The sequence below is a fragment of the Peromyscus eremicus genome, chromosome 11 (genome assembly GCF_949786415.1).
Source record: "Peromyscus eremicus chromosome 11, PerEre_H2_v1, whole genome shotgun sequence".
Classification (NCBI taxonomy): domain Eukaryota; kingdom Metazoa; phylum Chordata; class Mammalia; order Rodentia; family Cricetidae; genus Peromyscus; species Peromyscus eremicus.
The window spans coordinates 26,701,704-26,716,475 of NC_081427.1; the positions used below are offsets into that span (position 1 = coordinate 26,701,704).

A 14,772-nucleotide genomic window follows, 5' to 3' on the forward strand; every position below is an offset into this window, starting at 1 on the left:
TTCCAAGAGGGAGAAAAAAATCTTTATTCATTAAAATTATATTAATTCATTTAAAATATATCATAGCTATATTTATATATACGTGTTATCAAGTGGACTGAAAGGCAGAAAAAGTGAGACAAGTTCCTATCAGTATGCACACAAAAAGATTCCTCAATCAGAGGCTCTGAAAAGCGGTTTCAGCGTGCAATCATTACTCTGTAATCAGTCTTTAGTTGTGTCTTGATTGGAACACTTGGATCACTTCATTATTGTTCATCCCCATTTCCATACACACAATTGTGGGTGTCATTCTCCAGTGTAAGGACAGCATTCAGATTCACATGAGCCGAGAACCTGTGAGTCAGAGGTTGGCTTTTGGCTTCTTACTCTCAATGATTCCATCTGAGTGCAGCTGATTAATCTCCTCTTGACTGAACCCAAATTCTTTGAGAACCTCTTCGGTGTGCTCTCCTACACAACACTCCCTTTTGACAGAAGGGACAGCTGGGGTTCTGGACAGCTGAGGTGCAGGGCGGGGGCTTGCCTGCTGCTCCTCGTCGGTGATAAATGAGGCCCGTTCCCTGTTGTGACTGTGGTGGGGGGCCTCCTCAAACGTCAGCACTGGGGTCACACACGCATCTGTCCCATCAAAGATCCGGGACCACTCTGCCTTGGTCTTTTTTGCAAACACATCTGCAAATTTCTTCTTCATTTCTGGCCAATCAGCGACGCTCATCTGGGCGGGGAGTTCATCAGACTTGAGTCCAAGTCCTGAGAGGGAAATGTAATGTCTCGTTATGATGCTTTGAGAGGAGTAACTATAATCAATCAAGAGTCCACTATGGCAACCTAAACCAGGGTTTCTCAAATGAGTAGCAAGGGAAAAAAATTAAGCAGATTGAAGCTGGAGCACGGACAGTAGCAGGGACACAACTCAAAACAAGCCTGTCATTGTCAAGAGTATTTCACTGACATTTCAGGAAAGGGAGTCTGTTTTCAGGGATCAAGTTTCCAGAAACTCAGTTCTTTCCTGAGTAGGTTTTCAAAAAGAAATTTCCTCAGGATGGCACTATCCGTCCAGTTGAATTAAAATAACTCCATGCTTTATATAACATTCCCAAACACTTTAGAAATAAAATTTTAAGTTTTACACCTGACTATCACCACTGCCAAGAATGGAGCCTCAGGATAAGTGGTAAAGCACAGGGCTGAGGCTTTGTGAGTAATACTCCTTTCTCTTTACCTTGACAAATTAAGAGCTCAAAAGTCTTGAAGGTAGCCAAGGTCTAGGCGAAGATTTTTGGGCCTCACATTGGTGTGAAAATTTGCCAAACAACCATTATTTCTCATTTTCAGTGTTCAATAAATTATATGGAATATATAACAGCTTGTTATTTTTTAAAAAGCTATGGGTTAGAGGATTTTCCCAGCTTCAGTCTAATGTGAATGTTTGGAAGCACATTAAGCTATGCTGTTGAGCAGATGTAGCAGATACATCTTCAGTGAGTAGTTGAAAATTCTCATTTAACTGCCCATGAGTTTATCTAGCTATACCACTGTCCCAAGTAGAGGAGCATTTGTGTAGCCGAAGGGCCACTTTACAGGGGTTTGCTATAAATCTCACTTTTCTTCTCTCATGAAAGAGGATTCTATAACATGAGTGGTTAAGAGTACAATGATCAAAAACTTTTAAGGAGAAAACTTTTGGAATTTCAAGAGGACTCTAAACAGTGCAAACGCACTCTCAAGGCTTTTGAAGGCTGTATAGTATACACAGGCGCACCTTCAGGAGTGCACATACACCCAAAAGACAGCCACAAGAGGCCTGGATTGCTTACCTTGGAGGCACTATACAAGTGAAAAGCCATAATAGTCTCACAAAACGATGGAAGATTTTCTGGATCAAGACATTAACGAATGTGTTTGTCCACTCAGTAGCTGAGCACTAAGCTAACTGGGCAGATTTCAGTGGTTTACATATACCAAGGAACACAGATTTAATTGATGAAAATCATTATAAACAAACAAACCTGCAGAGAACTCCATTATCTAGTCTGGGGAACAGAATGCCATGTTAATAAAGAGAAATGAACAGTGCCTCACAGACTTCTAAGAAACCATCAAATATATTTACAGATGCATTAGGGGAGTCATAAAAAGACAGGAGAGAAGGATAGGAAGAAAATTATTGAATAAATGTCTTAAAAGTCTAAAATTTGATGAAAAAATCTTAATCCACACATGTAAGAAACTACTCATCAAAGAAGGAATTCAAACTACACAGCATCACTAAGATTTCAGATGTAAATAAAGTAACACAAGTAGCCAATGTAGACGGACTGGAAAGCTTAATATAGCTAAGATGGTAATATCCCCCCAGATCAAGGCATGCACTCAACAGAACCCCAGTCCAAACCTCAGCTGTGGGTTGGAGAGATGACTCAGTGGCAAAGTGTTGCCACAGAAGCAGGAAGGCCTGATTTCAAATCCCTGGAATTCATACATAAAGTCAGGGGGTAGAGAAGTGTGTCTAATCTCAGAGCTCCTACAATGAGATAGGAGGCAGAGACCAGAGAATCCCTAGAAGCTCATGGGACAGCCAGCCTGGCAGATGCAGCAGCCAACAATGAGAGACCTTGTCTCAAACACGGTGTAAGGCAAGGACTGGCCCCCAAGGTTGCCCTCTGAACCCCTCACAAGTGCTGTGGCATGTCAATGCTCACACTATCTCACACAAATGCACGCACATACACATATCATACACACAAGCACATTTTTAAAAAATTAGATGCCTTGTTTGTTGAAATTGAAAAGCTGATCCTAAAATTTACACAGAAAACAAGGGAAATCTCAACAGCCAAGAAACACACACTTCTCAGTTTCAAACTTACTACAATAGTCAAGACACTGTGACATAAAGACAGACAATGCAACAGAATTGAAAGTACAAAATTAGGGCTGAGGCTATTGCTCAGTGGTAGAGTACTCTCCTACCATGTGGGGGGACCTGTGTCCAATCCCTAGTACTGCCAACAGTAAAAAAGAGAAACCCTTACATGTACGGTCAACTGACTTCAAGAAGGATGCAAATATTATTCTATGCAGGAAAAATTATCTTTTCAATTAACGATACTGGAAAAACTGGAGATCCCTATGCAAAAAAATAGAGTTAAATACTAACTCACCCTGTACATAGATGTTAATTCAAAACGCACAAAGGCATATGTGAGAACCATCACCAACATAGTCTTCAAAAGACACCATTGGGGTGAGACTGAACAATTGGAAGTTTCTTGCACTAATTTCTGTGCAATGCTTACCAGAAGATAAGGGGAAAATGTACTAAGATGACTTTCAGGGAAGATACCACAGCTCAGGAGAAGTTGGAATTGTTTAAGAGTTCAGGCTGTAAGCTTTTTCAAGGAAATCATCTTCGAAATGTGAATGTTGACAAGAAACAACAAACTACAATTTACTTAACTATATAAATATATTTTCTATAGACAATACACACACACACACACACACACACACGGCTGTTATGTGATGTAAAGTCCACCACGCTGTATCCCTGCTGCTTTTCAGGGTTCTGTGACCAAGACATTCTGCACCAACCACTGCCCCTTTATCTAGCATTGTTCAGTCTGGAATTCTGAAGCAAGTCTTTAAATACAGTTTCAATTTCTGGGCAGAGAAGAATCACACATGATCTACAAAAATCATCCCGTTCTATAGTTTTATCAACTATATTTGAGTTAGTAAGTTAATACATATGATCATAAAATGCTTTGGGATGTTTGTAAAAGCAATCATGACAGGTATGTAGAAATAATTTGTAGTAGTATTTGTAGTAGCATTTGAAAAGCTACCAAACAATGAAACTCTAAAGTAGGAAGGTAATTGTATTATATCAGCTTTTTACACAACTGAAAAATCCCCAAATCAACATTAATCCCACTTCTAAAGCACGTGCACCCAGGTTTGAAGAACAGCATATTTAAGTCCTTTTCTGTGAAAAACTCAACACAAGGAACTGTGGGGGTGCATCACTCAACCCTCATTAGAGAACCACCTTCTTGCAGTAGATGGTAATTAAGACCCACAACTGGACAATGAACACACCATGTTCTCACTGTCTCTCAGTCCTACATGGGATGTCTTTATCAAATTCCTCCCCTCTAGGCTCAGGGATCTGTGCCAAAGATGAGGCAGAAAGACTGTAAGAGCCAGAGGGAATGGATGATTCCAGAGAAACAGGTCTTCCAGATACAACAGAGGTGATGCACAGGTGAACTCCCAGAGACTGTGACAGCATGCACAAGGCCTTCACAGACTCCAGCCAGACAAAATTCCAGCACTGAGAAGAGACGGTAAACATAAATCCCACCCTTAACCAAGAAGGTAAATTTGCGATTGATACCTGCTGGGAGAGAGAAAATCAGTTTTCTCCAATGGAGTGACACTGGGTATATCAAGTACACTGCAGGTCCCATGTAGGGCAGCTCTCATGTCCGGGAGGGTAGTTGTCCAACACAAAACAAACTCTGTGTTGTCTTTTTGGGGTGTGTGTGTGTGTGTGTGTGTGTGTGTGTGTGTGTGTGGTTTTTGTTAGTTTAGTTTTGTTTTTGAAACAAAAAGAACATAAAGCTGGTTTGGAAGGGAGGTGGGGAGAAACTTGAGAGATGAAAAAGAATATGATCGAAATACAAATATATTGCATAAAAAATTTTAAATAGTAAAATAACTTTTAAGTAATAAAAAAGACCTAGAAACTAAAGTGGAGAGCAAATGAAGAAGATGCTGAACTCAACCTCTAGGCTCCACATGCATTGACCTACGGAGCCAAGTCTAGCCTGGAACTTTTTATGCCTTCACATGAAGATCCCTCTTCTCTACTTCCTGAGTTGCTGGGAGTATAGGCAGCTGCCACCACGGCCAGCTTTCTTCAGAGTCTATCTAAAACCACTTAATTAGCTGTAGTGCAAACTTTAAACTGAAACATTTCATATCACAAAATAATTCCAGTCCAATTGCTGCACAGGGGAAGAAGCAAATCCCAAATTCCCTCTAATTTGTCGTTGCATGCCAGGAAGACAAGAATTCACAAAAAAAGGTAAACTTCTAAAGTATCAGGTGACAATGACATTGTCCAGCTGAAGCTCACTCACCAAAACCTCTCTCTGCTAGGTGACTTTACTCCACCTCAGTACCATAAAAGATGTCCATCAAGGAACAGGAGCCAAGAGAACCAACATACCTCTTTTAGGAAGACTAAGCAAGGTCTGGGTGCATGAGGTAGGATAAACATCCATCCATGTCACAAGCAGCTGAAGCACCCGCTTTCCCACTAAAGGGATTGTTAATGTTTCTTAAGTCCTGAGTTATAGAGTAGTAACATTATCTGTCAACTTAAAAGGCAGGGAAAATGCCCCCAATATGTTGGTGGCTACAGTTACATTAACTAGAAAGTTGGATGTAAATTAAAAATAAAGACATCATGGAATCCAAAAGGTCTCAAAAAAGGGCTCACAGGAAAAGGGGAACAAGTTACTGGAGCTGGTTACTTACCTTTGACCAGCAGCTCATAGAACTGGGGTTCGATTGCGCCAACAGCCATGAACTCCCCGTCTGCTGTCCTGTAGGTTGTGTAGAAAGGAGCCCCGCCATCTAACATGTTTTGTCCACGAGGCTGTCCCCACAGCCACGTGTGCTGAGTCTTCCACAGGAAAGAACTTAGGTACGCGGTTCCTTCCACCTTTGAAGAAGGAAGACACTTTACAGATGCAGGTGCTTAAGTACGTATAAAGGAAGGATTATTTAGGGCACTTAATATTTATGTAACTGCCTATTCTAAGAGGCAGGACAATTATGCACACTCAATTGGGGAAATCTTGTAAGACATAAAGGAACTACATTTGTATTCCTTTCAAATACTGCCAAAGTGTTGATGATTTCTGAAGTTCCGTAACAGTGCACAGACATTCACTGAATTATTATCTCTACTTTTGTTTGTGTGTGAGTACATAGAGGTCAGAGGTCAACGTCAGGTATCTTTTTCTCAATTGCTTCCTGACAGTCTCCCACTGAACCTGGAAATCACCAATCTAGACCGGCTAGCCAGGAAACCCTGGGGATCTCCTGCCTCTGGCTCCCCAGTGCTGGGATCGCAGGTAATGCTTTAGATTAGTTTTAAAAAAAATGCATTTTTACATGGGTGTGGGGAGTGTGAACTCAGGTCCTCATGCTTGAATACCAGGCACTTTACCAACTGAGCCACATATGTTAAAACTGACTTTGAGTATCTACACATTCAATTTCATTGCCGAAAAGCACACACACACACACACACACACACACACACACACACACACACACAGAGAGAGAGAGAGAGAGAGAGAGAGAGAGAGAGAGAGAGAGAGAGAGAGAGAGAGAGAGAATGCCACATTGTAAAGGGAACTCATAAACCTAGCTTATTCTAACGTTCCTCCAATCCTGTGATCTTTAATGATCACTGGTAGATTACAAAATAAACATGAGCATGTGAGTAGCAAACGTTCTAGTTTTCAACGTCCAAACACATCCGTTTGGGACTACTACCTTCCCACCAACTCCCTAAGTAATCAAAGGGGATTCCAGTGCCCGGGTGTCATTATCACAGGGCTCAAACTTGAAGCCAAACGGCACCTAATGCAAAAACCTCTCCATCTCTGCAGATTGTTTCTTCGTGGCTGTTGTTGGGGGCTTGGGGGGCGGTTTGGAGTGGACCCAGGGCCTTGCACATGCTCAACAATTACTCTACTGCTAAGCCACACCCTCGGCTCTCTTTTCAATTTTAACTTTGGACAAGGTCTCACTAATTGCTCAGGCTGACATGAATGTACTCTAGCCCAGACACATCTCACGGCTGCAATCCCCCTGCCTCAGCTTCCTGAGCAGGTGGGATTACCAATGCCACATGGCCCTATTGTCTAAAAGTTTTACCGTTCTAATGATGCCAGTGTCCCAGGAAGAATCTTACCCTGAGGCTACCCACAGAGGGTTCCTTTCTGATAGTACACATGGAATTCCTCATCTGCTGGCTGTGAAGCAAATGTAAAATATTTTTTGAATATAGCCCAATTTTCCCTTTCCGCTTACAATCTCAGATGCACCTGAATTCATGGCAATAACATTTGTCATTGCCAAATCTGGTCATACTATAGCTTAATGACAGGGACTGCTTATGCTCATGTAAGTGGCCTAGCCACAGGTGGTGCTTTTGTTGGGGGATCAAGTTAGCATTTTCATATTTGTATAAAGACATATAATGACACACATAGATATACAAATGCACATAGGTATGTCTCTGCTTTAAGTAAACTTTATGTTTATCTATTAATGCTTTAATCCCGACAAATCAGAGATTCAGTCACATTCATTACTAAAGTTTTTCCCTCCCCTTTTGCATAAATTTGAGCTTGTTACTAAAATACTCGGAAGGAAAATTATTGTTCTATATAGATCTTAATTTGGGCTTGCTCATTCAAAGTCCAACAAGTTAGTGCCTACCACGAAAAGTGCCTGCTTTCTCCTCAGGCTTCAACACCTGACAGACAGTTAACGGAGCAAATAACGAGCAAGCTGGGTTACTGTGCAGTGTCACCAGCAGTTCCCACAGGAAGTTCAGAATACTGATTATCTGACTTTCATATGCAGGCCAAAGAGTGTGAAAAGTTTTCAGATTCCAGACTGAACCAGCCTTGGAACGAAGTCTTTCTGCTGTGCTTCGTCATCGTAAATGAGACGCACTTAGCATCACAGGAGGCCACAGGCAGACACCCAGTGCTAGCAATGCTCATCTCATGGTGAGGCTCAGCAGTGACTACCTCATCACTCATCTCTCTTACGCTCTTTCTCACACGCCATGGAAGCTGCTCAGACAAGAGCCTGTGGCACAGGAAAAGAGCAGCCCACCACTGCCACGGTGTGGGCCGACAGTGGATAGAACTAGGATTCTATTACACCAACAGCCATGACCTCCCTATCTGCTGTCTTGTAGGTTGTATAGAAAGGCGCCCCGATATCTAACAGGTTCTGTCCTCGAGACTGTCCCCACAGCCACATGGGCTGAGTCTTCCACTTAAATAAGGAAAGAGCTTAAGTATGCTTGGTGTATGCAACTCACAACACCAAGGTCAGGTGCACTCCCTACAGTGAGTAGATACAACAAAATGGACCTTTTCCACGGTTTTAGGGGACAGAGAGTCCTGTGAAAAAACAGGCTCCCTATCACTTGACGCCTGCCAGCACCAAGATTTCTGTTGCTAAACAGCAAAACGCTCCTGGCCTGTCAGGAAAAGACATCTGCCTCACCTTAGTCAGGGGCTACAAAGGCTTCCAGGACTGAGGAAGTGATAAATGAGGTTTACTGAACCCATTGATTTGAGTCATTAACCAACAATGATGATCCCCTAAGGTTATACTTTCACATACACTCAGACCCCACCATGATCTAATAATTAGGTAAATCTAATTAGATACTAGATACATTCTGATGAAAAGTGAAACAATCTTCTATTTATATTTAACTATAAACAATCAAGTACATATAGCAAACTAGGATTCCTTACAACTCCCAAAGCCACGTGTCTCTTCTTAGAGCATTCTTTGTGGATGGTGTACACAGTGCCCACAGCAGGCAGTGTGGGAAAGCTATTCCAAAGCCTGGCTTTCGGTTAAATTGTGCTATGGTTCTGCTTCTGAATCTTCCTAGCCACCTCCTTTAAAAAGCTATCTCTGGAGCCTTCAAATTTTCCATAGCTAATGGGAATGTGCCTATCCCCCTTAGGCTGTGTGGCTCACAGAAAGGTAGCCACAGAACCCTGCCCTCTGTGACACAATGTGAACTTTCTGCTGTCTCGTGATGAGGCTGTACAATGATTAGGCCAGGAGCCAGGGTTCAACGGTAAACCCCACATTGCACCTCCCAAAATACACAAGAGAGGGAGCAAAAGGACAAAGTGAGTTGTGCCCCATGCCAGAATCACAAGAAACAGGCCGAGCACAGGGCTGGACATGAGTCACCTGAGGGGAGAAGGAGGCAGCCAACCGAGGCTTCAAGGCGAGGCGGTGTCGTGGGAGGTGGACTTCGTAATAGTCACTCAGTGACCCAATCTAATTTACATTGTTTAATCTTTAAAACCAGAGGTGTCCACAGGCCTTTGACCCCCTGGCCATTACCCTTCCCTTGGCACTTCTTTACTTTGGTTTCCATGACGACACTCCTTCTTGTTCTAGACCTCTTCTTCTTCCACCCTGGTCCTTCCTCTTCTGCCTACTTGCTCTCCCTACACATCAGCATTCTGTCTCCTGCCCAGGAGATCACAGAATCTCACCTGGCTCCCAGTTTATTCCCAAATGACCGCAAAATCTGGTACTAGTTCCTAATAAACTACTCCCCCCTGGATACTGAAAAGCTACTTCAAACTTGCAATGAACAAAACTAAATTCATTTTCATCTAAGAAAAAAAAAAAAAGACTCACAATCACAAATCCTTAGGGAGTCAATTCAGGGCACTGTGGACACCCCACACCATGATGAACTAACTCAACTCCCTAACAGTTCTGACAAGTGGACATTTCATTCATTTTATAACACGGTTGTAAAGTGGCCCTCCAAGATGACCGAGCTAAGAAGCTGCAGAGGTAGGAGGAGAGAAGTCAGCGGTCACCCTGTGCTCCGCTGCTTCGTGCTATCTGCTCCCTGTCAAGTCTTCTGCTAGCAGCCAGGAACACTGTCCTCTAGGTCACACGAGCCAGAAACCTGGCTGCGCCCTCTGATCTTTCCTCTCTGCGTATTGCCAAGTCATCAACAACCCCACCCCCACACAATTTTACATCCAGTATTTCTTTAATCCAGTCCTGGTCTAACATTAATTGCTTTAGAATGTGCCCGTATTTGCTCAGCAAACCCCAGTTAACTGGTCCCTGTACTTCCAGTCTTGTCTCCCTCAAATCTGTTCTCTATCTGACCTCCACAGACCTCGCAGCCCTGGACTGAACTCTTACCAAGGAGCTGTGAGAGCTCAGATAAGTGTCCAGGCATCATGTCAAGGTACAATCCTCCCCCTTAGATGGAATTTCACTTTCAATAGCCACTGTTTAAATTAACCGTGGTCTGAAAATATTAACTAGAAAAGTCCATAAATAAGCTTTTTTTAGTACATATTTTATGCTGTTCTATTTTTAGTATTTTATACAGTTCTATTTTTAGTGTTGTGTTAATCTCTTACTGTGTCTAATTTATAAATTTGTATGCAGGTATATCTGGGGAAAATATAGTAAGACAAAGTTTAGAATCATCTTCAGTTTCATGCACCCAATGGGACTCTTGAAACATACCCCAGCAGAAGACGGGGGAAATAGTGCACTCTTCTAGACTGAAGACAGAAATCATAGAGAAAGGGCCCCACAGGAAGGGGTGAGTGCTCATACACAACAGCGAACACAGAGAAACACGAAACTAAAGCATTTCCTAAGAAATGCAGCAGGAACTCTGGACAGGAAGGCCCGTCATCCTTAGCATCTCTAAGGACCGACTCCACTGGCTGGGGAACCACTTCTGAAGCTCAGTTTTGAAGGATGATTACATGGCAACTCTATTTTAATCACAAAAGATGGGAGGAAAATGTTGAAATACAGCACAGAAATCAGGTGAGTTTTTAAAAGTTTAGAGCATACCGGTAGATAGGCTTAGCAGGGAAGGATGCCTACTGTCATGGCTGACACCCTGAGTTCAATGCTCCGAGCCTCATGATGAAGGAGGGTACTGACTCTCCCAAGTTGTCCTCTGACCTCCAGATATACTCTTACACGTTCACACAAAATAAATAAATCAATGAATAACATTTAGAGTGCTGACTCCATAGACGGCTTCAGTATGGCATTCTAACGCATACAAAAGGGTGGGGCTATTTGAAAGAAAAAGATCTCTTGTCAGGCAGGGTGGCTCACATCTTTAATTCCTGCATACAAGAGACAGAGGTAGGTGGATCTCCATGAGTTCCAGGACAGCAAGGGCTATATAGAGAGACCCTGTCAAAAACAAAACAAAACAAACAACAACAAAAAAAAACCCAACAACAAAGAAACAAAACAAAACCTCTTTGGTGACTTGAATTCCAATATTAAACCTTACTTATTTCTTGTCTTGTTCAGAAAGTTTAGAGGCCATCATACATCATACGGCACCCCTATCACTCCCACCTCCCCCACCCAATTAATACTCACCATGTTCGCGTCAATGACCTGACCTTGGCCGGAACGTGTGCGTTCAAAGAGAGCAAGCACGATGCCCAGTGTGCACATGAGGCCACCACCGCCAAAGTCAGCCAGGAGATTCAACGGTGGGTATGGGTTCTCGCCACTTCTGCCAATCTTGGACAGAACACCTGCACCATGGACGACACATTGAATGCACCTTTAAATAAAGACGTGAGCACCTTGGACAACCAATTGTTATTATAGTCATTGACCCAAGTGAAAATGGTACACAGTGCTCTTCAAACTATGAACCCATTTAGTCTACTTACAAACAAGCGTTCCCTCAAGATAGGCTCCATTTGCTTCAACTTTTCCTCTCTACTAAATTTTCCTAAAGCCAAGTGGGGTGGCACACAGCTGTAACTCCAGCACTCAGACTGAGGCAAGCAGATGTGGATTTCTAGACCTGGGCTATACAGTGAACTCTCCCAGGGCAAAATAGATAGATAGATAGATAGATAGATAGATAGATAGATAGATAGATAGATGAGATAGATATATAGATAAGATAGATAGATAGATAGATAGATAGATAGATAAAATATCATCCCAACTGACATTTTTAATACTTTATTAAAGTTTTCACTTACTAAGTTTTAGAGAGAAAATAATTACTGTCAAATTGTTTCCTGGCTTTAAAGCAACATAATACACTTTTATTAAAAAGAGATGTAAGAAAATAATCACACACAAAAGGAACAGGAATTAAGTTTTGAAAAGATGAGAAAAGCCAGGTTTATACTCACTTCTCCCTCAACCTCTAAATACCTTCTCACAGGAAGTAGGAGCTTTGTTTCCATCAGTAACACAGTTCTTAGACATCATAGAGTCAGGCCATTCTAAAACACGTTCTCACCGGCACATTCTCACAGAGTGACCGTGAGACCTGAAACTGTGAGCTTAGCCGTGCTCACAGAAGTCAGAAACGATGGCTCAAAATGATTCTTGGTAAGGCAATGTCAGAATCAAACTGAATCAACTTTCCCAATATGTGGAGTGACCACCCATCTTATTACCTTGCTCCTCATTCCCAGAAGGGGCCCTTCTGAAAACTGACTTCCCAACTGTAGAAAACAGGTGTTACTAGTGATTATTACCTATCCAATGAGTTGGGGTGGGGTGAGCATGCAGGTAGAGCTTAAGAATGGCAGTTCAAATCAATCTGTTTTTAACAACTATGTTCTCTTTGCCAGTTCCAGTAAGTATTTATATCTTTACATTTTAAACTTCTTGTTAATCAAGGCTGGGGACTGGGGGGATGGCTCAGTCATCCAGAGTATGTACTGCTTTTGCAGAGGACCCAAGTTCACTTCCCAGCATAGCATTGCTCACAACAAATACCCATGACTGCAGCTCCAGGTGACCCAGGACCCTCTTCTGGTCTCTAGAGGCCTGTGCACTTACATTCATATACCTACACACTTACACATAATAAAAACATATTTTAAACCCTTGTCAGTCAATGTAACTGCACTTCCTGATTTTGGAGCCAATTCAAAGTGTTTTAGAAAAGCATTTTCCAACATACCCGACAAAGCCAAATAGTTGATGTCATGGCCAGCTGCCTTGGAGAAACTTCCCGACTGGCCAAATCCACTCAGCCTGGCATAGATGAGCTTTGGGTTGTCCTGCAATAGAGTGTCTGGGCCAAGCTGGAGTTTCTCCATGACCCCTTTAGAGAAAAGTAAACAATTGTTTTATGGTTTATTGTTTTTAAAGAGGGCAAGAGTCGAAGATTGGGAGAATTCCTTCTACAGGGCAAACTAAGAGTGCACCCTCACAAGTAACACTAACACTTCGTTGTGATTTTGGTGAAAGTTGTCATAATTTAAGAGTCATTTGGAGACACTACTTAACCACACTGAACCACCCTCATCTTCAAATGGGGCATTTTTACGTTGTGATATAATCCTTAATGTCACCATTACTGTCCTCAGAGACGTCTGTGAGGACTAAAAATTACATGCAAATATGCCTGGTGCCCCATTCCCATCCCACTCACTGTCAAACTTACTGGCTTCCTGGTATCTACCAGGCGGCAATGTCAGTAAGGAGCAAGAGTGGCTAAAATCAGTGACTGAGGAAAACACAAGCCCATGGGATGCACTGGGCTAATACAGGAGGAAACACCATTTTTAAACAGACAGAGAAAGACTTGGTTCAGGGTTTGTGACAGTTACGAAAGCCTATGGACGGCCAGGTGGAGGTGTATGTCACCAAGCATGCAAGTCTACAGCTCGAACACTGTCTATAGCGCATGAAAACAGTGTTTTTGCACGGCCCATAGTAAACGAAGTGATCTTGAAGCTGGAGTTTGAAAATACCATCATTTAGAGACAGATTAGCATGGTCTGTGGATAGCTTTAGAGCATAGTACATATCAAAGGGTCAGTGGCTATATCCCAATGTCAAGTTTTCCAATCTATCTCTTGCACGAGAATCTCATACGGTTCAAGTCCCCCCAAATAACTGATAAAGGCAAATGTAGAAGAGTGCTTGGGGGTGGAGGGGAAATCAAGCAAATTAAAAGCCTAAGGAATCAAAGAAGCTTGGAGTAAGCAGCCAGGAGGGAGCCCGCGGTGACCGCGGCTCACCGCTGCGGAAGGGATCCAGCAGCACGTCCGAGCGTGCGCACATGCGCCGCAGCACGGCGGCTCCCTGCGGCCGCTTCAGGTCCAGCAGCAGCGAGCGCTTGCCCCGGGCCAGGAAGCTCACGTCGCCCACGGAGCCCAGCCGGTCGACGCGCACCACCTGAGCTCCGAAGTCCGCCAGGACCATCCCGCAGAACGGCCCCGGGGCCAGGCCCGCCAGCTCCACCACCCTGACGCCTCGCAACACCATGGCCGGTCCCGGGGCGAAAGCCGAGCGGCCGGGCGCCCTATCCGCCCTGGACGACCCATCCGACATCGCATCCCCGCCTCCCTCACGCGCCTGCGCGGGACCTGCCAAGGAGGCTGCGCGCTTGCGCACTCCCCGCCCACCCGCGGTCGTCCCCGGCCAAAGTCTATTTGGCTGGTCTGCTTCGTTCTGATGGTCAAGTTCATGCTTAAGTCCTTGCCCTTAAGAACTCCGGCGTGTGAGGGTCCCTCTCTCCGGAAGCTTTCGTACTGCCACCCGAATCCCTGCCTCCATCCTTCAGTGAGTGACTAAAGGTACTTAAGCACCATACTATTTAAAACAACACAGGGCGACAAGCACATTTCCATCGGTGGGCCACAGGGTGTCTCCCTTGCCGTCCTGAAAATTTAGTTTCCTTCCAGTTTGAATACGCCCCCCTAGATGCCTCTAGTTTGAAAAGGAAGGCATGAGGGTGTAGCTCGGTTGGGAGAGTGCATGCCTAGCGTGCATGAAGGCCAGCACCGCTTCAAATGCCCGTGGTGTGGACTCCTATCACCCCAGCGTTTAGGAGAGTCTGGGATATCAGAAGTATTGTTCATCCGGGGTTGCATGAGAGAACTTTAAAAGTGGTTTTGGTTTGTCAGCTTTCAG

At 43.6% G+C, this 14,772-nt stretch overlaps 1 protein-coding gene and 1 long non-coding RNA gene across 4 annotated transcripts in view; one reads left to right on the plus strand and one right to left on the minus strand.

Moving 5' to 3' along the window:
* Amacr (alpha-methylacyl-CoA racemase) lies at positions 1–14,215 on the minus strand. The gene is made up of 5 exons (XM_059276073.1): positions 13,878–14,215; positions 12,812–12,955; positions 11,251–11,411; positions 5,551–5,737; positions 1–753 (listed from the first exon to the last, which is right to left on the minus strand). The coding sequence occupies exons 1-5, from the start codon at positions 14,188–14,190 to the stop codon at positions 344–346; spliced, it is 1,215 nt and encodes a 404-aa protein (XP_059132056.1). The 5' UTR covers positions 14,191–14,215; the 3' UTR covers positions 1–343.
* Positions 14,102–14,772, plus strand: part of LOC131921390 (uncharacterized) — an 11,177-nt gene continuing 10,506 nt past the window's right edge. For 2 of the 3 annotated variants that reach the window (XR_009381985.1, XR_009381987.1), the window contains exon 1: positions 14,112–14,435. This is a non-coding gene — a long non-coding RNA (uncharacterized LOC131921390). Of the gene's footprint in view, positions 14,436–14,772 lie in introns of all 3 variants that reach the window. The other variant, XR_009381986.1, reaches the window with a different exon arrangement.

Bases quoted from the DNA above. Each gene is read 5' to 3' on its own strand.
- Amacr (XM_059276073.1), bottom strand. From the start codon at position 14,190: ATGTCGGATGGGTCGTCCAGGGCGGATAGGGCGCCCGGCCGCTCGGCT. The intron at 12,956-13,877 runs GTGAGCCGCGGT...TTTTCTCTAAAG, and splicing joins GCTGGATCCCTTCCGCAGCG to GGGTCATGGAGAAACTCCAG. The intron at 5,738-11,250 runs GTGAGTATTAAT...CCTTCTTCAAAG, and splicing joins AGGTCATTGACGCGAACATG to GTGGAAGGAACCGCGTACCT.